Source organism: Choloepus didactylus, chromosome 17 (genome assembly GCF_015220235.1).
Source record: "Choloepus didactylus isolate mChoDid1 chromosome 17, mChoDid1.pri, whole genome shotgun sequence".
Classification (NCBI taxonomy): domain Eukaryota; kingdom Metazoa; phylum Chordata; class Mammalia; order Pilosa; family Megalonychidae; genus Choloepus; species Choloepus didactylus.
In genome coordinates, this window is record NC_051323.1 from 7,019,743 (window position 1) to 7,045,259 (window position 25,517).

At 47.3% G+C, this 25,517-nt stretch overlaps 1 protein-coding gene across 4 annotated transcripts in view; it reads right to left on the reverse strand.

Annotated features, from left to right (window-relative positions):
* Positions 1-17,230: 17,230 nt before the first annotated feature.
* Positions 17,231-25,517, reverse strand: part of DNAH6 (dynein axonemal heavy chain 6) — a 342,016-nt gene continuing 333,729 nt past the window's right edge. For all 4 annotated transcript variants that reach the window (XM_037806992.1, XM_037806993.1, XM_037806991.1 and 1 more), the window contains 3 exons: positions 25,162-25,313; positions 22,015-22,237; positions 17,231-17,510 (listed from right to left, as the gene is read on the reverse strand). In XM_037806992.1, the coding sequence (XP_037662920.1) occupies positions 17,407-17,510; positions 22,015-22,237; positions 25,162-25,313 (479 nt within the window). In that variant the 3' untranslated portion in view covers positions 17,231-17,406. The remainder of the gene's footprint in view (positions 17,511-22,014; positions 22,238-25,161; positions 25,314-25,517) is intronic.

The following is a 25,517-nucleotide window of genomic DNA, read 5'->3' on the forward strand; positions in this document are numbered from 1 at the left end:
ATATTGATCTACCAGTCAAACATAATCCTTATCAAAATCCCAGCTGCTTTTATGCAGAAAAGCTGATCCTAAAATTCATATGGAAACACAAGCTGATCCTAAAATTCATATGGAAACACAAAGGACCCAGAATAGCCAAAACAATCTTGAAAAAGAACAAAGTTGGAGAACTCACCCCAATTTAACACTTATTACAAAGGTACAGTAACCATGGCAGTGTGGTGCTGGTAAGAGGGTGAGCACACATATCAAAATAATAGGATGAAGAGTTCAGAAATAAACCCTGACCTTTATGGTCAATTGATTTTTTTTAATTAAATTAAATTTTTTATTATCACATTTTAAAAAATTGTGATTGATTACATACCATACAATTATCCAAAGATCCAAAGTGCACAATCAATTGCCCATGGTACCATCATACAGCTGTGCAACCATCACATTTAATTTTTTTTTCGATTTTTAGAACATTTTAATTACTCAAGAAAAGAAATAAAGACAAAAAAAAAAAAAAGGGAGACTCCAATCTTCCCATACCCCTAACCACCCCTCACCTCCATTGTTGACTCATAGTATTGGTATAGTACATTTGTTACTGTTCACGAAAGAACACTGAAATACTACTAACTGGAGTATGTAGTTTGCAATATGTATATATTTTTTCCTATATGTCCCTTTATTATTAAATTCTAGTTATAGTGTAATACATTTGTTCTGGTTCATGAAAAAGATTTCTAATGTTTGTACAGTTAATCACAGATATTGCCCACCACAAGTTCACTGTTTTATACATTCCCATCTTTTAACCTCCCAATTTCCTTCTGGTGACATACATGACTCTGAGCTTCCCTTTCACCACATTCACGCACCATTCAGCACTGTTAATTATTCTCACAATGTGCTACCATCACCTCTGTTCATTTCCAAACATTTAAGTTCAACCTCGTTGAACATTCTGCTCATACTAAGCAACTGTTCCCCATTCTTTAGCCTCTTTCTATATCCTGGTATCTTATGTTTCATGTCTATGAGTTTACATATTATAATTAGTTCCTATCAGTGAGACCCTGCAATATTTGTCCTCATGTGTCAAGAGGAATTTTTAAATTCCTCTTGAATTTTTTGGAACCATGCGTTATTTAGAAGAGTGTTCTTTAATCTGAAAATATTTTGGGACTTTTCTTGCTATCTTCCTGGTATTGATTTCTAGTTTAATTCCACTGTAGTCTGAGAACATACATTCTGTGATTTCTATTCTTTTGAATTTGTTAAGGCATGTTTTATGGCCCAGAATGTGTTCTATCTTGGTGAGCTTGAGAAGAATGTGTTGGATGAAGTATTCTGTAAATGATAATTTTATCAATTTGATAGTTCACTTCAACTATATCTTAAGGATTTTCTGTCTGTTGGAGTTATCAATTACTGAAAGAGGGGTGTAGAAGTCTCCAACAACAATAGAGGATTTGTCTGTTTCTTCTTACAATTCTATCAGTTTTTGTCTCACATATTTTGGGATTCAGATGTTTGATACATACACATTAAGGATTACGTCTTCTTGGAGAATTGACCCCTTTAGCATATATAATGTCCCTCTTCCTTCAAGATATTTTCCTTGTGCTGAGGTTGGCTTTGTCTGAAATTAATGGGCTATTCCAACTTTCTTTTGATTAGTGTTAGCATGATATATCTTTCTCCATCTGTTTACTTTTATCCTATCTATGTCTTTGTATTTAATAAATATACATTTTTTTACTCTGCCAGTCTCTGTCTTTTAATTGGTATGTTTTGTTCATTCGCATTTAAAGTGATGATTGATACACGTGGATTAATATCCACCATGTTTGTTACTGTTTAGTATTTATTGCTCTTGCTTTTTGTTTGTTTTTCAATTTCCCCCTCTTTTTCTGCCTCCTTTGGTTTTAATTGAGCATTTTATGTTTCTATTTTCTCTCCTCTCTTAGTATTTCAATTCTATTTTTAAAATTGTTTGAGGCACCATAATAAAAAAAAGTTTAAAAAATTGTTTTAGGGGTTGCCTTGGAGTTTGCAACATACATATATAATTAGTCTAAGTCCACCTTCCAACAATACTCTATGGCTTCATGAGAAGTCCAGGTAAGTTCTCACAGAGTATTCCCACTTTCTCCCACCTGTGCCTCAAAACATTGCTGTCAATTGTTTCACTCATTCGTATCCTCTAATCACCCAAAACCTTTTTGCTAAAATTACTTTGAGAAACAATTATGTATGAGATCAGTTAAGAATAAGAAAAATAAAAGATTTTATTTTACCTTCATTTATTCCTTCTCAGACATTCTTCCTTTCTCCATGGAGATCTGAATATCTGGTTTATATTGTTTTGTTCCTCTTTAAAGAACTTCTTTTAACATTTCTTACAGGGCAGGTCTACTGGTGATGTATTTCCTCAGTTTTTTTTATTCTGAGAATGTCTTTATTTCTCCTTCACCTTTGGAAGATAATTTCATGGGATATACAATTCTGGGCTGGCAGTTTTTTCCTTTCAACATTAAAAATATTTCACTCCATTCTCTTCTGCCTACATTTTTTTCAATGTAAGTTTTACCCTTGTTTTTCCCCTGTTGGCTTCTTTCAAGATTTTCTCTTTATCTTTGGTTTTCTGCAGTTTGAATATGATATGCCTCAGTGTTGACTTTTTTAGGGGTATTTATCCTGTTTTGTGTCCTCTGAGCTTGGATCTGTGGTTTTGTGTTGGCCATTAATTTTGGAAATTTTATAGTCATTATTACTTTAAATATTTCTTCTGCTCTGTTCTCTCTTTCTGATATTCCAATTACACAGATGTTATGTCTTTTGAAATTGTTGCACCATTCTTGGATATTCTGTTCTGTGTTTTTCCTTCTTTTTTCTCCTTGAGTTTCAGTTTGGGAAGTTTCTAGTGACATATCATCAAGCTCATTGATTCTTTCCATGGCCGTGTGCAGTCTACTGATTTCTCTTATAATGCTTTCGACATTTGGCATTTCACTTTGGTTCTCTCTTAGTGTTTCCTTTTACATTTTCCATCTGTTCTTGCATGTTTTTCCATTAGAGCACCTAATATATTTATGATAGTTATTTTAAATTCATTATTTGATAATTCTAAGATCTGTGTCACATCTGAGTCTGGTCCTGATGTTTGCTTTGTCTCTTCAGGGTGTGTTTTTCTTAGCCTTTTAGAGTGCCTCATGATTTTTGTTGAAAGCTGGTCATGATGTGTCTGACAATAGGAAGTGAGGTAAATGGGTCTTTAGTGTGAAGTTTCATGTTAACCTTGCTAAAAGTTGGGCTGTGTTTAATAACCCAGGGTTTAACATGTTTAGGGCCGTAACTGTAGGTGCCAGAGGCTTTGGTTTCCTTTAGGGTTGTTTTATTTTCCATTTGTATGAAGTACCAGAATGGCATATCCATATAGATAAAGAGCTGATCAATGGTTGCCAGGGATTGAGGGTAAGAGGGGAATGGGAATGACAGCTAATGAATATGTTTCACTTTGGGGTGATGACAACGTTGTAAAATTCAATAGTGGTGATGGTTGCACAATTCTGTGAATAGATTAAAAAAACCCACTTAATTGTATACTATAATAGGATGGATTTTATGATACGAATTATATCCCAATAAAGCAGTGACATATATTTATATTATACTTAAAATACTTAAAAATACCTTATATTATATATAAAGAGATGTTTTCATGTTGTTCATTGAACAGTTCTACTAGAAAACAAATGGCAGTTTCTGCCTTTAGCCCACCCGCTGTGAACCAGGGTGAGTGGGCTCCCTGCTCTGTCAATCTCGTGGTCCACCCTTGGATTGAGCACTGTGCCCATTTCGGGCCTGTCTCAACAAAGGGCCACTGCTCACAAACTGTCAGCCAGGACCTTGTCCTCCAGCAGCTCTGACAGGGCGCGGCCCCGGCCCTCGTGTGGTCAACAGAACCCCTGATCCCGTCCCTGCCTGTCCCTTATTGAAAGGTCCTTGGCGCGCAGGGGCCACCAGCCCCAGAGCGTGCGGATGGGAACGCGGTCTTTTGCCTTCCACCCCTGCCGGACTAAACTACTAACCTCATCTCTCAAAAGCTTCCCTTCGCATCCGTCCCGCGTGGGATAACCGGAGTAGCGCGAAGGAGAAAGGGGAACCTCTGGAGATGCCAGTGGCCTGCCCCAGGGCGCACTGCGGTGCCCGGTGCGCATTTTAGGGGCGGCAGAGGCCGCGCCCGCGGGCGGGAGATTGTGCGGGGCAGGTGGTGGGGTGATACCACCACACCTTGTCCTGCCTGACTCCCCAGGCACAGTCCGTCATATTGTTGAGCTCCGGATGGAGAACTAACCGCCCCAGGGCACTTTGGATGTCAGGAGTGCCCAGGAGAGATCCTTCCAAGGCCCAGCAATTTATCTTCCAAGGGGCGCTTTCTTCGCCAGTGAATTCATTTCTCCTCGTGCCTTCCAAAGGCCAGGATGAACAGAGGGGACCGCAGAAATGGCTCCCAAGCCCTTAGTCTTGGCGGTTTAAATGTAAAAAGCTGCGTGGTGGCCAAATTTCAAGCAGTAAAGTCAGGATAATCAAAACCAGAAAGCTCCCGAGTTTTAAAATCAAACAGCAACTTTTCTAGAAGGGATCTGGAGAGGAAATTTAAAGATGAAAAACGTAGCTCACCCCCGGGGGCAGGACAAAAATCGAAGTCCGGGATGCTAAGTGGAGTCTGTGATCTCCTGTTGCAAATTTCCGGGCCATCCTTCTCAAGTAAATAAATAACTAAGATGAGTGGTGAGAGACTGTGGATTTCTTTCCCCACTGAGGCGTGGACCTTAAGTCAGCTCTTGCTGAGTTTTGGCTCCTGGTTTGCCAGCGGTTGCTTTGCCACTGGTTTTAGCCCTCCTGGCCAGCCCACCCCTCACATCTATGCTGGTGTCTGGTCTGTGTCGTGTTAGAATCCGGTCCAGGATGCGGAGAGGAGAGGAAAGGCTGGGAGGGAACCACTTCAGGTAGGAGTCTTTCTTCCCTCCCGTTCAGAGTGAGGGACAGTGGTTGTCCAGAAACCTCAGACAGAGCCATTTCTCAGGATCTCAAAGTCCTTTCTGGGTGTCTGCTGACCCATGGCGTGTTCCTTTGATACCTAGGCTCAAAACCGGACCACAGATGTGGGTCCTTCTGCTTGCCTTCTGGGGGGTGCACCTGCTATTTGAGACGCTGCCATAGGTCCCTGGGGGTCCCTAATTGTAGCTCCCCAGACTCCCACAGCCTTCTTTGCAAAGCCACTAAGAAAGGTGGAGGGCAGATTAGGTTGCTTTTGTTTTTTCTAGAAAGAGGTGATTGGGTAACGGCCACTCCTTCAGCCACCCCCCAGTCTGCCTCTTTCCCCTAGAGGGCACATTTGCATTTCTTCCCTTATTTGGGAACTCACTTATTTCCCACAGACTGCACACTCTCAGCCTTCAGGATCCCGTTCCGTGCCACCTCCTCTGGGAAGTCTTCTTGGACTTGTGGAGTAGAGTCACCTACTCCTCAGCGTTCTTGTGCTCTTTGTACTTATTTCCCTTGGGAGATGTAGTCTATGGCGTTAGGTTTACTTACCCGTCCTGTGCGAGAGCTCAGGTGGGGATCAGAACAATCTGCATTCCCAGTGACCGGAAGGAGCATAGTCTGTGCTCAGTAAATGTTGGCAGAAGAACACATCTCCCCTTGCTGCCCCCAAATGACAGGTACAGGATTTCAGAGGGTTTAAAGGGACAGACACTAAGGTGTCTACCTAATCCACAAACCTCAACCGTGGGCCCCTGCTGCTCCAGGTTCCTTTATCAGATAAAATGCAAAGATTTAAAATTTTGTCGACTACTTTTGTCTACCTTGAGCTTTATATTAGTGTCTGATGCCTTCTGGAAATTATGTGAGGCTCCAATTTAGTCTGTCCTGGTAGAAGAATCTTAACCCCAGGGCCCTTCTCTTCCTCTCAGCCCTTTCCAGTTAAATGCCTTGGATAGCAGATGCTGCATCCCTGGGGGCAGCCTTGAGCCCCACCCTTGGGAAGCCCCCCACAGGCCTGGCAGTGAGCTGGAATCGACCTCGTAGCCTAACTCTCCCGCTAATGAGAAAAGAAACACTGCAAAGCTAACAAGTTTCTCATTTTCAAAAGCCTCTGTCAATGCAGGTGGACTTTACATAGAATTCTCCTTTCAAACAAAAAAGCTCAGTTGCCCAAAGACAAAGCATGGTTAATAGGGACCGTTCATTCACTCAACAAATACTCTTTCACTTAGGAGTTGAAAAGTGGTTGAAAGTGAGGACTCTGGATGCAGGCCACCTGGGTTGGAATTGCATGTTGCTTAATCTCTCTGTGCCTCATTTTCCTCATCCGTGAAATGGGGAGAGTACTAGACCTAATTTATGGGGTTGCTGGGATGAAACCGTGTGGAAAGCATGAGAACAGTGCCTGACACCTCGTAATGCTCAGGCAGCATTAGCTGTTTTAATTCCTCCCTGCTGGGTGTGCTTGGCACCGGGGAGGGAGCGTCATATCAGCCCGCTGCAGGCTCTCCCGGCCCCCTCTCTACCGTCCAGCCATAATCCATACACGAGGCGGTGCAGCTCTGCACCTGTTTAACTTGGACTTTTCAGTGTCCATCTCATCTGAGTCAGCAGCCCCTCACCCATCTTTGGGTCACAGGCTCCACAGTGGAACCCTGGCATGCAACAGAGCCCAGGATCCTCTGTCCCAGTTGCCACCCTCAGGCTCCCCGGGCTCGAAAGGCAGCTCCAACTTTACTCTGCGTTAGAGCAGTGGAGTCAGGACCAGGGCCTGATCCCCAGGCTGAGGCTCAGATGCCAGCTGGTGGGTGCTCCTGCACCGCGATGCCCCTTGAGGGGTCTTGCCAGGCCCCGGCTGCTGAGCATCCAGTTGGCAGAACAGCACGGACTCCGGGGCCAGACGGCCTGGCTTCTTGGTGATGTCTTTAACCTCTCTGACCTGTTTTCCATTTTAAAGTGGAGATAATAACTGTACTGATAACTCAAGTTCCACCAGATCGGAAGATGGAATCCTGCAATTTAGTTCGCCACTTGGCACCTTTAAGTGTCATAAATGACCACAGGATTCCCAGGACACGGGGACGGGGTGTCTCTGGAGTAAGGGACTTTTCTGGGTGACTCTCTTGTTCATAGTGAATGCTGAAAGTCTTCATCTAATGCCTTGCTCGACTTGCTGGTTTGCTGAATGAAGTCTCTCTGGTAATGAACACAAATTCCTTCTTCAGAGATCTAGAATGGGCGTCAATTCTGGGCATCTGGAATTATCGAGGCCTGACAGTGAAGGAAGACATGGGTTCTACCCCTGGCCTTTAAAAACATGATTTTAAGCTCCCAGTGTAAGCTTATCTGTTTCATCTTTGTTATTATTACTATTTTTTAATTAAAAAGGAAAAAAAGTGAAAAAAATTCAAGCTGAGGTTTCTGGCTATGGTGCTTCTGCTAAATGGAGGTTTTTATTGTGCATTTATAATTGTAAGACGGAAGGGGGTGCTCGTCTCACAGGAAGTCCCTTTATATAAACGAGAGGAGTCAGGGCTGTTAGTGGGCATCAAAAGAAGCACGTGGGCAGGAGGCAGGAGGTTGGGGTCAGGCTCCAGGCGCTCCTTTCTTAGCATGTGACTCTGGGCCACCTGCAGCCCTGTTCTAATCCTTAGTGTTCCCATCTCTGATATGCTGCCCCTTCTCCCCGCCTTGCTGCCATGCAGGACTGGAACTCTGCTGTGCTGAAGAGATGGGAGGGAGGGCTGCAGGGTTATTTCTTGTGCTGGTGTATGCATTTGCAGGTATGTCTGGTGGTCATGAGAGCTGCAGAAGTTCTGTTTTTTGTAGGCAATAACACAGGCTTTGGCATTTCGAGGCATGAAGGCTACGTACGAGGTTTCTGTCTTCTATCCTGGTTGCAGAACAGCTAGGGGAACCGAGACCCCCACAGGCCTGGCCATCAGGGCGGGCTGTTACCCTGAAGGGCTCCCAGAAGACTCCAGCATGGCCATTTTCTCCAGGCCTGGGAGGGACACTTGGCGCTGGGCTCTGCTGGCATCCTGTTGTGGCTGGGGCCAGAGGCTCCCCACCCCCTCCCACTGGCCTTTTCCTCAGTGTGTTTGGGGCAGAAAGGAGGGTGAAGGGAAGGTGGCTCCTGATCTGGAGGCTCCAGAAGGGGTGACTGGACTCGATATTCAGTCCTTGGGCTTTGGGGGTTTTGGGGAGGCAAGATGGTGAAATCAGGCCACACAGTGATGAAAAGGCTGGAAGGGGCTGGCGTGCCAGGAATGCCTGTCAGATCCATCTTCACGGGCGGGAGCAAAAGCCTTTCTCCTTCTCCACCCTGGGTCTGTTAATTTCTTGTCTTCATGCTGAGCTGTCCCCTGCCTCTGTGGATCTTCTGTAAAGAACTCGGGAGGCTCAGACCCAGCTCCTCAGCAGTGCTGCTCTCCCCACTGGCCTCCTGACTGGCCTTCCACCATCTCCAGTCCTAAGGGTACAAGGCTGTCTGTCCTCCCCTCTCCATCTCCACCTCCCGCTCTCTCCAGATTCGTGGTCACCAGCAGCCCTCCTGGCAGAAATCTCAGCTGCAGTGAGAGCACTCCAGGCCACAAATGGCCAGCTCTGCTGAGGAGACAGAGCAGGGGGGCAACTGTCAAGTCTGGCCCGGTGACTGCCACATCTCTGGGTGCCTTTCTCTCCTCGGAAGACCCCTCTTTGCCTCGTGGCAGCTCAGGCCAACTCCTCTTCCTGTCCCCTCTCTCCTGAGGCTCCCACCTGACAGTCCAGTTCCCATACCTGGAGCCATTATTCTCTGTATCTCCCTGTCAGAGGAAGAGCTTGGATACATCTGAGTTTGTCTTCCTGCTCCCTCTCTCTATACCCTATAGTCAGTGTATCAATAATAATGGCTCTTTGCATTTCTACAGCACTTCCCAGTTTATGAAGCCCTCACCTGAGGCTTCTCATTTTTAACAGTCACCAGGCCTCTCTCAGATTTGCCCCCTTTCTCCAGTCCCCGGGCCATTCCCTCATTCCAAGTCCTCCCTCTGGTTCATTCTTCACTCTTCTGTGGGACTAATCTTGGGAGTATCTTTTACTCACAAATCTTCATTGGCTTCTGATTGTCCTCTTCCGACGTCCAGCTTCTCCATGCTGAGGTCTTGGCACCCAGGCCCTACCCTCTCCCAGCACAGATATGCAGCTTGTGTCAGCAAGATACCTGTCCTCATCGCTGCCTCCTCACTGTTGCTGAAGCTCTTTCTCCTGTCTGGAGTGCCCTCCCCTCTGCCCCTGACTGGGAAAATCCTGCCCCTCCTTTGGTCAGCTCTGCTGACTGTGAGGTCTCCACATACCTCTCTCTCCTGTTGTCCTTCAGCTCTGGAGAGAGAGCCCAGCCCTTAGTGGTTCTCTGCTCTTTTGGGGGAAACAGTGGGTCTTTCCTCACCTGTTGGACTGTGGGCTCCAGGAAAGGGGGGTTGGCTGGGCCCCCTGGCTCTTCTCAGCCCCAGGACCCAGGCTGGTTGAGGGTCCTGCCTGGGGAGTGTGTGTGTGAGTGGGGTGGGGTGGTGACTCCCAGGCTGCCTGGCCACCTGCCCTCGAGTGTCTCACAGTTAGGTGCCAGGCATCATGAGGGCTCCACAGACAGGTCGTTTTAGGGGCCCTCTAGCAATGACAATCTGCTTCTGGGGATCCTAGTCTCAGGTTTAGAGTTCAGAGTAGGGGTCATTTTTCTTCCTTTGCCAATGGAAGCATTCCCTTCTTTTAACATTTTTTTTTCTTTTTTGCGCAACTGGACCTCTCCCTTTTTCATTTGCTTTCTCTTATACTTCCTCCCTTCCTCACACAGGACCATAAATGCTAACTGTGCCAGTCTGGATGTATTATGTCCCCCCAAAATGCCATTATCTTTGACTCAATTTTGTGGGGCAGATGTTTTACAGTTGATTAGATTGGAACTTTTTGATTGTTTCCATGGAGATGTGAGTGGCACCTTTGATTAGGGTGTGACCTCTTGATTGAATGTTTCCATGGAGGTGTGGCCCGCCCATTCAGCATGGGCCTTGATTAGTTTACTGGAGCACTGTATAAGCTCAGACACAGGGAGCTCACAGCTAGCTGGAGCTGCGACAGACATTTTGAAGACAGCCATCAGAAGCTGATGCACATTTTGGAGAACGCCATTTTGAAATGCAACCTGGGAGCAGGGAGATGCCAGCCACATGCCTTCTCAGCTAACAGAGCTTTTCCGGATGCCAATGGCCTTTCTCCAGTGATGCGTTACCTTGGTAACTTTATGGCCTTACGATTGTAACTTTGTAACCAAATAAACCCCTTTTATAAAAGCCAATCCACTTCTGGTGTTTTGCAAAACAGCAGCATTAGCAAACTGGTGCACTAACCTGTTAGGTCCTGTGAGGCTATAGGTTAGAACAGATGCCTGCTTCTGGCAGGTGGCCGCTTCATCAAGCCTGCATCAGTATGGAGTTGTTGAGGTCTTACATGCACCTGTCTGCTGTACCTTCATCACTGGAGGCAAGAAATCCAGTGGCACAGCCACTGCTCCCACTCCGCAGCACTTGGGAGCTTCAGGTTCCTCACAGCCTGTATTAGGAGACAGTGCAATTGACCCCTAGTGGCTGGAGTAGTTCCCCAACCTCCACTCCCCCACCCCCACCCAGACTCTTTGACAAAATCTTGGTCCTTCTAATGGCTTATTTCTTCACTGGAAGAAGTGTTTGAAGCCAAAGTCACCTTTAGGGGAAAACCAAAGATCAGTGTGTTTCCCACCAGTTACGAAAAACACATGGTCCCTCTGGGAAAGATAGTTATAGCTAGACCTGGGTGAGGTGGGAAGAGGCCAGCCCTGTGAACCCCAGCAGTTCTTCCTGGGGATGGGGTGGAGCCAGCAGCCAGAATTTCTTTACAAGTAGCGCCCCCATACGGGTACAAAACCCTTAATAGGGTTAAGGGACACTTCCATTGTTCTACGAAAATAGCATTTAAACATTTCTTACCCGTCTTTGATGATGACCGTCTACTTACTGACATTGGTGACCTGCTGGAAGAGAAGGTCAGCAATCATATAGTTAAAAACAAAAAACAAAACAGCTTATATTTCCTTCTTAGGGCCGAGGGAGTAGGAGAGAGTTCCGTAGGGGTAGGTAAGGGAGAAACAAAGCATCGAAGCCATCAATTCTCTACGTGGCTTCCAGAGCCTGAAAATTGCTGTCCTCCAGCGTGGCTTGAACTCTCGCGTTATCTGCCTCCCGCGAGGTCCTGAGGCTTATGGGTAGGGCGGAGTGGGGGTGGGTGGGAGTGAAGGTCGGGGAGCCTCAATGTCTGTCCCTCCTCCCCACACCTCCTCCCTTCACCCCTGTCCACAGCGAGAAAAGTCACGTGTCCCCGTCGCAGCCAGCCCCCTCGGCTTTCTTTGCACAGGAAGTGCCGACCCCGGAAGCGCCCGTCCCGGAAGCTGGGTTGGCGGCGCGCCACCGCCCACGTGTCCCTGCCCGGAAGTTCCGGCTTGCCGGGCAATGCAGAGAGGAAGGTGGGAGGAGCAGCTGAGGAGGCCGCGATGGAGGCAGCCGCCCGCGGGTCTGCCTGGAGGGAAGGCGAGGCAGACGGCTGGGCCAGGCTGCCAGGAGCTGGTCGCCCGCATCCTGTCCTTACCCCAAGAGTACACTGCTTAGGTGCCCTTCCTCGTGGCCACTGTGTTAGGTTTGCCTGGTCTCACCCCAAGAGATGAATCCAAATTTACGGTGATTGCTGCAAGATAGGGCAAAGGCAACATGTTTATCATTCTTAAAGCCGAAATGTCGGGGAAGTGATGGGTCTGTTAAAAGTAGCCTGAGGCTGAGAAATTCTAGAGGAACTTGATTTTCCAGCCTTTTCTCCACTACAGATCCGGAGGATTTCAGAGTTTTGCAGAGCTGGAAGCCACCATGTTGGAATGCATCATGTTTGATGAGGAGGGTGGTGATCACAAAAGGCACACTCTTGGAGATGCCTGCGGATGTGTTAGAGTGGATAGAGCAGTCCAAGTGGTGACCCATCCTGCTTCTGCAGGGCACAAGGCTGCTGGAAGATCCAGGATCTAGTTCACTTCAACCCAAATTTAATGAGTTCCTTCTATGTGCCTGTTGTTGTGTTGGGTGCTTTTGGGGTGAACCAGACAGACATTGGTCCTGGAGCCCACAGTCTGGTGAGGAAGTCAGATTTTGAGCGGATAACTGGTAAGGGAAATGTAGAGTGTAGTGTGTGTTGGGGGTTATTTAGGGTGGGAAAGTCAGGAAAGGCTGCCCTGAAGAAGTGATTTTTTAGCCAACCCTGAGTAGAAGCCGGGCAAAGTGTAGCTGGATTAATAGTTTGTGAGTCTGGATCAGGACATCCACAGATCTAGTGCCTATACAGGTACTTAATAAATGCCAAATGAATGGATGAGTAAGTGAACAACTGATCAGGCAAAGGAAGGGCCTCCAGGCAGGGGAACAGTGAGAAAGGCTGGTGTGGAGGGAGCCATCACATTAAAGAAACCAAAATAACTGAGTTCTAGCTGGTGCCTGGGAAGTGAAAGGGGAGTGGGGTATGATAAATCCAGAGAGGGAAATGGAGTGGAGTGACTGTAAGCCTCTCTTGCCTTGGGGAAGTAGGGAGCTACTGAAAGTTTGGAGCTGGCATCTGTTGTGCTGTGTAGTTTGCATTTTTAAATGGACAGAAGCTAGCGGCCATATTGGAGCTGGAGACAGGGACCTGGAGAATAGGGACAGACCCTGCTGGTGTCCGTGTTCTGTATGGGGCTTGACCCAGGGTGACTCCTCAGTCTTCCTTCATCAATGAAGGAATAAATTGACCAGTTTGGGACTTTTTCATCCTGGGCATTTCCTTTCAAGTCAGCCATGGCTTGGGCACTTTACACTTGAGCTAAGCTGAAAGGACCTGGTGAGTCTGAGGCTGTGAGTCCCTCAGCTCATACTTTCTTGACCTGGGATGTTTGCTCGGTGTTTACACCTGGCCTGAAGTGGGGTAGAGGAGAGAGGCAGGGACTCAGGGAGGAATCTTCATGTCCTGGCCGTGTGATTGCCCAGAGGCTAATGATTAACATACTCTGAGTTGAGCCGCCTTTGAGAGTTTTAATAATCCTTGAACCAATAACAAATAGCCAGGGGACAGAGAGTTGGCCAGTGTGCTCATCTTAGTGCCCTGTATCCTTTGGTTTTCTGGTGGCAGTAGGAAAGACACAGTCCATTAACATACTGTCACCCATTCCTGTCTTTAAAGAGAGGAGATGAAAAGGAGCTCTGTGGGCACTTGGGGGCCTTGGAGTGTGCCGTGGCTTCTGCGGAGCCCTGAGATTCTTTCTCTTTGCCTCCTGGTGCTGTGGCCCCCATCTCTAGGTCCCCATCCTGGACAGGCACATGTCCGCCGAGCTGTGGCTGCCTTGCCTTGGGTATTCCTACCACAGCCAGGTGGTGGGCAGCAGTGCCTGCCTGTCTCTCTGGACTCCTGTGTTCTGGGTGCTGGTGCTGGCTTTCCAAACAGAGACACCCCTTCTGTCACGGCCCCAGGCAGTCTGGCCAAGACTCTCACCCCTTGAACTTGAAGGTCGGCCATTCCTGTATTCCAAAGTCTGATCTGGCCTTCCCAGACCCAACACGGGAGAAGGAACTTGGAATAAAAGCTATTTTTTATTCTCTTTCCAAGGAATGACTTTGGGATACCCAGCAATGCAGAGGGGTGGTATACGGTTTTGTAACATAGCTGTAAATGAATTGTAGGAAAATAATTATATGTTTTTTCTGTGTGTGTAGGCTTTTTGTTTTTCACAATGTACATTAATTATTAATCAGGCAAAAAACTCTTTTGCCCAAATCCTCTGAGGACTGTCAGGGCTTCCCTCCTGGGCCCTACACGACTCGGTTGCAGTTCTGGATGCAATTGGTTGCTGTTCCGGTTCGCTATTGCTGCCAGAATACAAAACACCAGAAATGTATCGGCTTTTATTAAGGGGGTTTATTTGGTTACAAAATTGCAGTCTTAAGGCCATAAAGTGTCCAAGGTAAAGCATCATTCATAGGGTACCTTCAGTGGAGAAAGGCCAATAGCATCCGGAAGACCTCTGTTAGCTGGGAAGGCACATGGCTGGCATCTGCTTGGTCCCAGGTTACGTTTCAAAATGGTGTTCTCCAAAATGTTGCTCTTGGGGCATTTTGTCCTCTCATAGCTGCAGTTCTTCAAAATGTCACTCTCAGTTGCTCTCCAAAATGTCACTCACAGCTGCTCTCTACTCCGTCTGTTTGTCAGCTTGTTTATATGGCTCTAGTGATCTAATTCAGACTCACCCTGAATGGGTGGGGTAACACCTCCATGGAAATTATCCAATAAAAATCATCACCCACAGTTGGGTGGGTCATATCTCCATGGAAACAACTCATCAAAAGGTTCCAACCCAATCAACACTAATACATTGCCCCCTACAAGATTGCATCAAAGATAATGGCATTTTCGGGGACATAATACATCCAAACCGGCACAGGTGCTGACCTTGGGTCCTGACCCTTTTCTCCTCCCTGCTGCTCTTCTCCTTGTTCGCCCTTGGTTCCTGAAGCAGGGAAGTCAATGGGCCAAGCGACCTTTGTTCTGCTCCTCCCTATTCAAGGTCTGGTGAATGGAGTGTTGCCTGCGCTCCAACCAGTACTTTCATTCATATATAATATGTGAACGAGTCTCACCAGCCAAAGACCGGGTGAGTGAGTAGGCTATGTCAGAGGTGATGTGCCAGAAAGTGATTTTCAAACATTTTCCCCTTCCCTGTCTTGTTATTTACTTATTTATTATTTATATGTTTATTGGCAATGTCTTTTCCAAATAAAGCCTTAGGGAGACCACCCCCATGGTTGCTAACATGACCACAGACATAGGGGACTGGTGGTTTGATGGGTTGAGCCCTCTACCACAGGTTTTACCCTTGGGAAGACGGTTGCTGCAAAGGAGAGGCTAGGCCTCCCTATGGTTGTGCCTAAGAGCCTCCTCCCGAATGCCTCTTTGTTTCTCAGATGTGGCCCTCTCTCTCTGGCTAAGCCAACTTGAAAGGTGAAATCACTGCCCTCCCCCCTACGTGGGATCAGACACCCAGGGGAGTGAATCTCTCTGGCAACGTGGAATATGACTCCCGGGGAGGAATGTAGACCCGGCATCGTGGGACGGAGAACATCTTCTTGACCAAAAGGGGGATGTGAAAGGAAATGAAATAAGCTTCAGTGGCAGAGAGATTCCAAAAGGAGCCGTGAGGTCACTCTGGTGGGCACTCTTATGCACACTTTAGACAACCCTTTTTAGGTTCTAAAGAATTGGGGTAGCTGGTGGTGGATACCTGAAACTATCAAACTACAACCCAGAACCCATGAATCTCGAAGACAGTTGTATAAAAATGTAGCTTATGAGGGGTGACAATGGGATTGGGAAAGCCATAAGGACCACACTCCACTTTGTCTAGTTTATGGATGGATGAGTAGAAAAATAGGGGAAGGAAACAAACAGACAAAGGTACCCAGTGTTCTTTTTTACTTCAATTGCTCTTTTTCACTGTAATTATTATTCTTGTTATTTTTGGGTGTGTGCTAATGAAGGTGTCAGGGATTGATTTGGGTGATGAATGTACCACTATGTAATGGTACTGTAAACAATCGAAAGTATGATTTGTTTTGTATGACTGCGTGGTATGTGAATATATCTCAATAAAATGAAGATTAAAAAAAAAAAAAAAAGCCTTAGGGAGAAACATGACATAAAACAAGTAAGAGCCCCTGGTTGTCTGGGATGGGAACTTTTAGCCCCTTCCCCACCATGGTTCCAGATAAGGGTCTCCCACCTGTGGCAAGATTCCCTTGTGGTCCTCCTGGGTCCCTGAGCAGCCCACAAATACCCAGACTGTCTGCCCAGGACTTGGGTGGGGCCAAAGAGAAGTAGACTTGTCTGTCCTTGGTCTGGTTTAGGGTAAGCTTGATCTCCTGGGCCTGCAGCTCTGGGGCTCCCTTCCTTTCTAGAGGCTTTCTTATGGGTTCATTCTCAGGCATCTTTACAGGGTCTACAAGATCTTTGGGGTCTCACTGTAAGAGTGGTGAGCTGGCACTCGCTATCCATGTCTACCATCTCTGTTCTGTTGTGTACCCCTTTTATTGCAGGGGTAGGAGGGCTGTAAAATTTTCCAAATGCCCTTGCTGCTGTGATTCAGATCCTCCTAAAGAGCTACACTGAGGTGAGATTTGGAAGACCGAAGGGGCCAGAGGGCCGTTTTCATCAGCAGTGGTGGGAGCTAGGCACAGGCTCCAGCACACGAGTTTGCATACTTTCCAGTCACCTGCTTCTCCGGTGTGGAGTAGCTGCAAGGTTGGCACAGTTTTTGTGCAGTTTTCTGACCTTGGATTACAGCTGCTGTGGCCCTAAAGTGAACCTCTGACTTCTGTGGTTGTTGCCATTTCCATGACTTTGCAGGCACTTGATTTGGCTTGAAACACCAAACTGAGTGCTGACTGATAGAAGGTTCTCCCTGCTTCTCTATGACACTACTCTTTTTTAACTTTGATGGCTGGGGAGGTGGAGGTAAAATGGGAGATGGCATCGCTGTGGCTGACCCTGTCCTTACTCTCCATTAGTGGATGGTATCGCCTTCTCCAGAGGCCCACATCCTAGTTCGATGGTTCCCAGATGCAAACAGACCCTTGCTGACAAGGATGACAGGAAGTGGTTTCTCACAGTGGCTGCTTCACTTTAGCACAGACTCAAAAACCTACTTTTGAGGTGGCAGGTGGCACTTGGCCAGGTTTCACCCTGGTTCATCCTGAAGTGGATGGGGAACCCTTCTCCCGCCCTCCGCCTGCAGTTGGGCAGGATCTACCTGCACTTTTGTGAACGCACAGGCTCTTCCAGGATTGTGATTGAGCCCTGTGGAGTGGGGAGCTGGCACTGTGGGCCAAGAGCTCCAAATACTGCTCATTTGCTCAACAGGTGCTGCTGTCACTGCATCAGCCCCCCACCTTATGGTCCCTGAGCCTTTACCTGGTCTAGAAGCCCCTGGGGGCCTGTGGGTGCCGGCCCAGCCCTCCCCAGGGGAAGCCATATGACTTCCACACGGGGCAGGGGAGAAGATATAATAGGTGGGGGCTACACCACTGCTTTCACATCAGGGCTTGGATTACCAACAGAAAGAACAACTCAAACACTTTATTTTAGGTTATAAGAGAAATGAAAACCATACTTTCTACCCTTTAAGTTAAATCAGAAGTAACACTGTTTTATGTCCACACAAATCACACAGACTTTCCCCCAGTCAGGCAGAATCCCTGGTCTGGTTCTTCCTGGCACTGGGGTGGCTCATTTTCATTCACTCAGCTGGCAGAGCAAAGCCGACCCCTTGGCAATCCAGTAGTCTTTGGGCCGCTTGGAGGGTAAGAGGACGGTCACCACAAAGTTGGTTGAATGACCTAATTAAAGGTACAGAGGAAATAGGGTCGTTACTTAAGGGATAACCCCCTGATGCAAAGGGGGTTGAGCCACCTGGGTTCCAGACTTGACTCTGCCTCTATCGATGTTGGGCCAATAGTCTACAGGTTTCAGTTCTATGCTCTATAAAATGGAGATGTTAGAACAAATGATCCTTTAGGGCCTGCCCAGTTTAGACTTTGTATAACTTTAGGAGCTATGTTTCAGGTTCTCTGCAGTCTGACTCTGGGATCTAGGCCTGAGCTTTCAGTGGGACCCAGGGGATGCAGTTGGTAGGTTGGGCATCCATTTATTCAGCCATTTGTCTGTCCATCCATTCAGCCTGCCAGCCACGCATCCATCCATCCACTCATCCATCCATCTACCCACCTACCTACCCATCCATCCATCCATCCATCCATCCACCCACCCACCCACCCATCCATCCATTCATCCACCCACCCATCTACCCATCTACCTTCCCATCCATCCACACACCCATCCAGCCATCCAGCCATCCTTTGTTCTGCCCTGCAGTGCTAGGCACTGGAGTTGCAGAGATGAGTGAATGCAGCCACAGGTATTCTTTCCTCAGCTCTGGGATGTCTGATCTAAGAGGTTGCTTTTGCAGCTTCCTCAGTGTGGGCCTGTGTGAAGCGCTGAGAAAATGAGGGTCCTGCCCTCACAATGGAAGGTACTGTTGCTGGCCTTACATTCCCAGCAGCCCTGATCCATGTGGAAGTTGGGGAAGGGTGGCGGTGTCCCCAGCAGAGAACACCTGTGTCTCCCTCTCCTTACCTTTGGGTGCTATTTCCTGACCGGTGCCCTGGCAGGTGCCCTGTTTACAGCTAGTGCTGGAGGAACGGGCCTCCCAGGGCCTCTGGTTTAAAGGCAAGGAGAGCAGCCAGGACAGTCTTCAGATGGACTTACTGGATTTATGGAGCCCTGGAATTTAGCCGATGGGCCTAAGCACCCCCTCTTAACCTCCTCTCCCTGCTTTCCAGGCTTTCCTGGGGCAGGCTCAAAGGCCACACACCAGGTCAGCAAGCAGTGCCAGGGACTCTGAGGCCTCCCCCAGGTCTGAAGAAGCACTTGGGGGGCATAAGCTCCTGGAGCTATTATCCCTGATGTAAGCAGGATAGACTTGCTCATGGCCAGAAATGAACTTGGCTGCCTTTTAAAACACGTCTCACCACAGCTTTCTATTGGCTTCAAGGTGAAGTGCTGAGATGACTGAGCAGTCAGACAGTAACCATCTCCTGAGGGGATGGAGGACTGGGATTGGTGTGTGTGTGGCCCTCACATCACACGTGCTGTCCCCTTGAACTGAGGTCCTGGAGGGCCGAGTGTGGCCTAAGATGTCAGAGGGCCTGTGCCATTGTGGCTGCAAAATCGCTGGGGGAAAAGCAGGCCTCCACATGCTACTGCAGGGGAAAATGGTTGGAAGGAATTAGGGATGGGCTGCTTATTGGGAAGGGAAATAGGATGGTTAGGGGAGGCCTGTGGGTAACTCTGTGTGTGCATGAGTGTGAAGAGAAAGGGCGTAGAAAGGGTGTTCCTGGCCCAGAAGGGTGAGGGGTGCTTGGCATGCAGGATCCGAGAACCCGGCTGGCAGGGGTGGAAGGGCTTTGGAACTATGATGCCAGGTAAAAGGCAAACTTGCACCTGCAGGCACTGGACATAGCTGGAGTAGCCCCGGGGCTGGTGAGGGCTGCAGCCTCGGTGAAGGAGCACGTCTGCACCCGAGACTAACTCAGGCCTCCACTCATTGTAGTACACGTGAAAACCAACTGTGTCACCATCCCTTACACAGATACAGCTGACAAGAGACTTCAGATCTGAGATGGGAGTTCCCTGGGAACCTGGAATGAGTTCTGATCTGGGTTCTTAAACTCTTAACCTGGAACTCCTGAAATGGGGTGGGGATGAGGGGTGAGATTACTAGTGTGGAGCTGGCTTTGCTGAGAAGCTCCCAGCCTCCCTGCCCTTCCCTCTTTCCTTCTGGGATGAACTGAAGCAGATGTCAGGCAGGGCTGGGAGGGTGACCACTGCCTGGTCTATCTTTCTCTTTAGATTTCAGATCTTAAGCTCATGGCCCCTCGATATTTCTCGGCCAGTACCAGGTCTTCCTCTAGTTACATAACATGTTTCTGTAGTAGTACTACTAGCTCTTTCCTTTTTTTTTTAATAATTAAAAAATTAATTTAAAAACAAACATTAATTCAATTAATTAAAAAAAAATGTATCCTCTCATACCTTTTAAGTTAAAAACAACTATTCATTGAGAAATTTTAAGAATGTACCAATCTATGATCCAGAATCATTGTTAAGGTTTTGTCTTCTTTGAATTTTCTTTTAATGGAAAAATTAAATCATTGTAGATAAATTAAAGTTTCTTTTGTTGCGCATCTCATCTATTTCCCCATGTTTCTCTCAAACGAAGCAAGTTCTAGACAACCCATCGTTTTATCTGTCAATATTTTAGTACCTAGACCTCTAGATCATGACTTAAAACATAACCACAATACCATTTTCATATCTGAAAAGTTGACAATTCCTTATTATCAACAAACATCTAGTCATCATTCAAACTTCCCTAATTAGTGTGTGTGGGGTGTATATATACATGTATAACTGTGTGTGGGTGTGTGTATTTTTTAACAGTCACTTTGATTCTGGATTCAAATAAGGTTTAGACCCTGCAACAGTGATGTACCTCTTACATCTCTTTTAATTGGCAGGATCCCCTCTGCTTTTTGCCCCCTTCCTGCCCCCTCGAAAACTATTTGTTGAAACAACCAGCCTGTTTGTCCTGAGCATCTGGATTGTCAAGAGTCTCGATTTTGCTGACCACATCCCTGGGGTGTTTTTAAATCCGTTCTCCTAGATTGTAAAGGGAAGGTTAGACCTACAGGTGTGATCACATTCAGCTCTGAGCTTTTTGGCAAGGATACTTGATGAGTGGTGTGTACTTTCATCAGGAAGCGCCTAAGGCCTGGTTGTCTGTCTTTCTGGACTATTAGCAACCAGTGATGGTGATTGTTAGAACCATTATTTCTTTAAAGTTTAGTGGTGATTAAGTCTGTTGAAGCCCTCTGTGATTTAATTTGTGTATGTAGTATGAGATAAGGATCTAAATTTAGTATGTCTAATTGTCCTAACAGCATTTGGGGATTCATTTCTGTGTTCCTTATTGGTTTCAAATGATACTGCTATTAGATGCCAAGTCGCACACAAGCATGGTGTGTTTCTCTCTAGTGTATTTGCTCGATTCGTTGAGTCCTGTGCCAATGCAACACCATCTTGGTTACTCAATTTTAGTATGTTAGAATTAGACCCTCCTACTTTATTTTCTTTAAAATAATATTCTTGCTGCTCTTTGTCCCTCCTTTCATCTGAGTTTCAGAATAAGTTTCACCAAAGATTCTGTTTAAATTATTAAGGACACTTTCAACTCATAGATTCATTTGGGAAGAATTCACATCTTTACCAGATTGAATCTTCCCACTCATGAATGGAATATATAGCACCTCCACTTATTCAAGTCTTACTTTGTAACCTTCAGTAACAGTTTTTAAAGTCAAAAGTATCTTGCCCCTCTTTGTCAGATTTAGTACTAGCCTCATTATTGATTTTGTGTTATTGAGATGGGATCTTTTATTTCCATTTCATTTTCTGTTTGCTTTTGGTAGAACAGTGTGTTAATTTTTATATATCAGTCAGGCCTGCTGAACTTTTGTTATTTCTAGCAAATTTTCTGTAGATTATCTTGACTTTTCCATGTAATCAATTATGTCAGCAAATAACAATTTTGTCTCTTCTTTTCAAATTCATATACCTTACTTTATTTCCTTGTCTTACTTATTTGTCTAGGGCTTTCTGTATAGTGCTAAAATGTTGGGGTTAGAGTAAGCACCTATGTCTTGATTTTAACTGTAATCAAAGCTTCTAACATTTCACCAGTGTGTATGATATTTGCTGCATTTTTAAATTGTGTCGATACCATCATTGTCTTGTTGGGAAGAGACACAGACCTCTCCTATAAGAGGAGGTGACCCTTCCACACTGAGCAGCTTCCCAAGGTCTCCTAGGGTTCCTAGCTGGGGTGCATGGTGACTGGGGTGCACAGTGACAGAGGTGCACGGTAAGTGGGGTACACGGTGACTGGGGTACACAGTGACTGGGGTGCACGGTGACAGAGGTGCATGGTGACTGAGGTGAACGGTGACTGAGGTGAACGGTGACAGAGGTGCACAGTGACTGGGGTGCTCGGTGACTGGGGTGCACGGTGACAGGGGTGCACGGTGACAGGGGTGCCTGGTGACTGGGGTGCCGGGTGACAGGGGTGCCGACTGCTCAGTCAAGGTTGCCCTTGCCACAGCTGAGAAGGCTCATGTGCTGTGACCTCATTTTAAGCCCAGTTAATTGGCACAAGATCTCCTTTTGCTGAGACACTGTAAGCATTCGTACTTGGTCATTATTTGTACTAGTCAAGACCATCCTCACCTGTGGTTGAGAGCGTCCCTGCCCGGGCCCCTGTTTTATAAAGTGGGGAGTGGTAAAGTGCGGGGCTTGGCTCATAATTTTGTTGAGGCTCAAAATGCACCACAGGCAGCATTGGATTCATCTGTCCAGGCAACGCATCTTCTATCACCATCTCCTTATCGTCCCATCGAGAGGCGTCCATGAACATCCCATGAACGAGAACGCCATCCTCGGGAGATGGCAGCTGAAAGACACCCAGACGTGCAAAAGTGAGAGGAGAAGGGCATCAGCAATGGTGGCTGTGTCGAGTCCCAGGCTCTCATCAGGTGGTTCTAAAACCCTCCCTGTGCAGTGCTGTGAGTATTCACATTTTAGAGAGCAGAATACTGAGGCCTTGAGGGGCTAAAGAACTTGCTTCTCACATCTCACACTTTCCCCACTACACCAGGATGTCAAACAGAGGTGACACCTCTGGGAAACCAATTTGTGGGCTTCAGACCCTCTGGTATCATGATGTAGTGACTTTTCCCTTTTTCATCGGAAGCAGATGGGATAAGGCGGCTGTGATTATCATCTGTTATCCTTGGCCAGGTCTTGCAAGGATCTGGGGATCTTTCTACAAGGTAGACACATATCTGCAATAATATTTGCAGAGTACCTATGGAAAGTTCCTCTTATTTATATTTTTTAGAACTTACGTTTGCTTTCCAGTGTTTTTATTAGGGAAGGAGGGAGGGAGGGAGAGAGACTCTGCCCCTTGGTGTCCTTTGCTGGGATGGAAACCGTGTACACTTTCTGTCCTGAGAAAAGTAGTAAGGGGAACCCTTTTTGGCACAGGTGCTGGGCTGGGCTTTTGGAGGCTTGGCTGCAAATTGTGTCACCCACGGCATCCTTCCCCGGACACTGAGTGAATGTGGCCAGTTCTGGGGCCCCAAACGTTTGGGTAATGGGAGTCTCAATCCTGCAGGCAGATGCCCAAGCAGTGTGGACAACAGGTAGTGAATTTTACAGTGAATAAAAGGATGGTAAACCCTCTTTGTCTGGTCTCTGCTTTCTGATGTCCTGAACATTTTGTCTCCTGGGTGCGGTGGGTGGAATGGGGTGGGCCTTCCTGTTTCGGGCTGCTACTTCGCTTGTGCAGGCTTGGACTGAGTAGAGGCTGAAAGCCATCCCACTATCCCCTTTCCCAGTCACGTGTAGGTGCCATCCGCTTGCTAAGCTTCGTGCCCCAAGGGTGGTGTCCATCCAGAGGAGGGCCTTTCTCTAAACCGTGCACAGGCAGCAAATGGGCTAACAGTGGCCTTGCCTACCAGAAATAAAGCTGTCGAAACTCAGGCCCTTGCTGCCTCTTGCAGACATTTGCTGGGAGGATGTGTTTAAACAGAGGCAGCCTTGCCCCAGGATGTGCCAGGAGTCAGGGCACCTGGACAACCTCTGAGGTCTCTGCAGGGCTCAGAGATTCTAAGGCCTTGTCATAGTTCAGTGCACATGACCCAGCTGCAGATGTGGTGTGGACTAGGGTGGGGAGGGGGCGTGGGTCTGGCCGCAGTGGTCACTGTGGACCTCTGTCATCAGGGGCACAGAGCAGGGCCAGCCTCCTGGAGGACCACGGCCAGGGCTTTTATGTGGTGTTGCAAACCTGCCCCCTACCCTCAGTTATTTCTCCAGTGAGCAGGGACAGACACCCTCCCGGCTCAGAGGGTCTCAGAAATAACAAGGAGTGCATCACTAAATACATTTTCCCCTTGCTGTAAAAAAATTTTGATGCGGAAATAAATTTCCATAAAAACATAAGCCTTTTTGTTGTCATTTGAACATACAGGCAGTGGAGAGGCAAAGGGTCTTATAGGATTTCATAGGTTAAGCCATGGATATGGGGTCCGTTCCACCTTCACTCTTGCTAATCAGGGCATATCGTCAGTTATAACTCAGCAGGGTGGATGCTGATAGAATTACCCAGCTGACTAATACCATGATATCCTGAGGAAAACTGAGTCACAACTACTCACCCCAACTATAATGACTGGTAAGCGAACACCTTCTTACTAAAAGCAATTGGAGCAGGTCTTTGATTTCATGGCACATATAGAACATTATATTCAGAAGGCACTCTGGGGAGGGCAGGTGCTTTGGGACCAGGGGCTCCCCACCCCACGGATGTCTTTGGACCCCTCTACAGTGGGGGTTCTCATCCCTGGCTGCATATTAGAATCACCAGGGAACTTTAAAAAGCAATGCACCCACACCCCGAGTCTGTGATTGGGGTATGGCCTGGGCACTGGAATTTTTAAAAGCTGTCCAGGCAGTTCTAATCTGCAGCCAAGGGTGAGAATCGCTGATATTCCAGAACAGTGGTTTTCCAACATTAGAGGGCTAAGAACTACCTGTAGGACTTGTTAAGGCACAGGTTTCCGGCCCCCAGCCTGGAGATTCTGATTCCAGTAAGTCTGGGGTGGGATCTGGGAATTTGCATTTCTAGTAAGTTCCCAGGTGAGGCTGATGCTGCTATTCCTGGGGCTGCATTTTGAGAACTTCTGCTCTAGAGGGAGTGGTTACAGCTACGAAAGTAAATGGTTGAAACTGCTTCCTTAGCACATTCCTGTTAGTTAGGTCATGCTATTATACTCATATGATGTGTGTAGGCAGCACACCAGTTCTGCCAGGAAGCAGGAGAATGAATGACGTGGCTGACTTCAGCCTCTGACAGTTATGTGTCCTGGGTGAACCCTGCTGGGTCATGTTCACTGAGTCTGCACTGCCACTCTGAGGTGCTGGGCATTGCCCCCATTTTACAGACGAGAACACTGAGGTGTGAGGAACACTGAGGAATACACAGCTGGTGAGGGGGAGAGTCAGGATTCAAACTCAGGCCTGCCTGATTCTGAAACCCTTATTGTGTCCTAAAAAGGGGGAAAGTTACTATAGGTGTCTAAAGAAACCAAACACTGTTGCTTTCAAATACATCTCTACAAATGAGACCCAGGCAGTCCCTGTCTGGTGGTTGCTAGTTGGGGAGCTTGTCTTGGGGGCGTTATGCCCATCCTGCCCTATTCCCCACCCCCCAGGACACATATGGGTGGTGGGAAACCAAGGAGATCGGCCGAAATCCTGAAGGACAGTGGGATGGAAGTGGCTTTGCTATGACGACAGTCAGGTGTTGGACGGTACCTCCAAGTCCATGGGCAGTTCTTGTCCAAACTGCACTGTTTTGGCAGATTCTATCACTGCGGCTTGATCCCGATATATGGGAAGCACAATGTACTTGAAACCCAGCTCGTCTATTGGCTGGTTGTATTTCCGAGCGTGGTTTTGAAGAGTTCCTGTAAATATAAAACCCAGAACCCCGAGTCTTCCAAACACCACGACCAGGCTTGAGCGAGACGTGGTGTGGGCTGGTTTTAAGGGAGACGACAGGGCAGGTGGTCCCTGCCCAACACCCCTTCCCCTTCGAGGCTGCTCGAGCATCGGAGCCTCCGCTCCACAGAGACTTGCAGGCAGCACCTTCTTCTGAGCTAGGTCAGTAG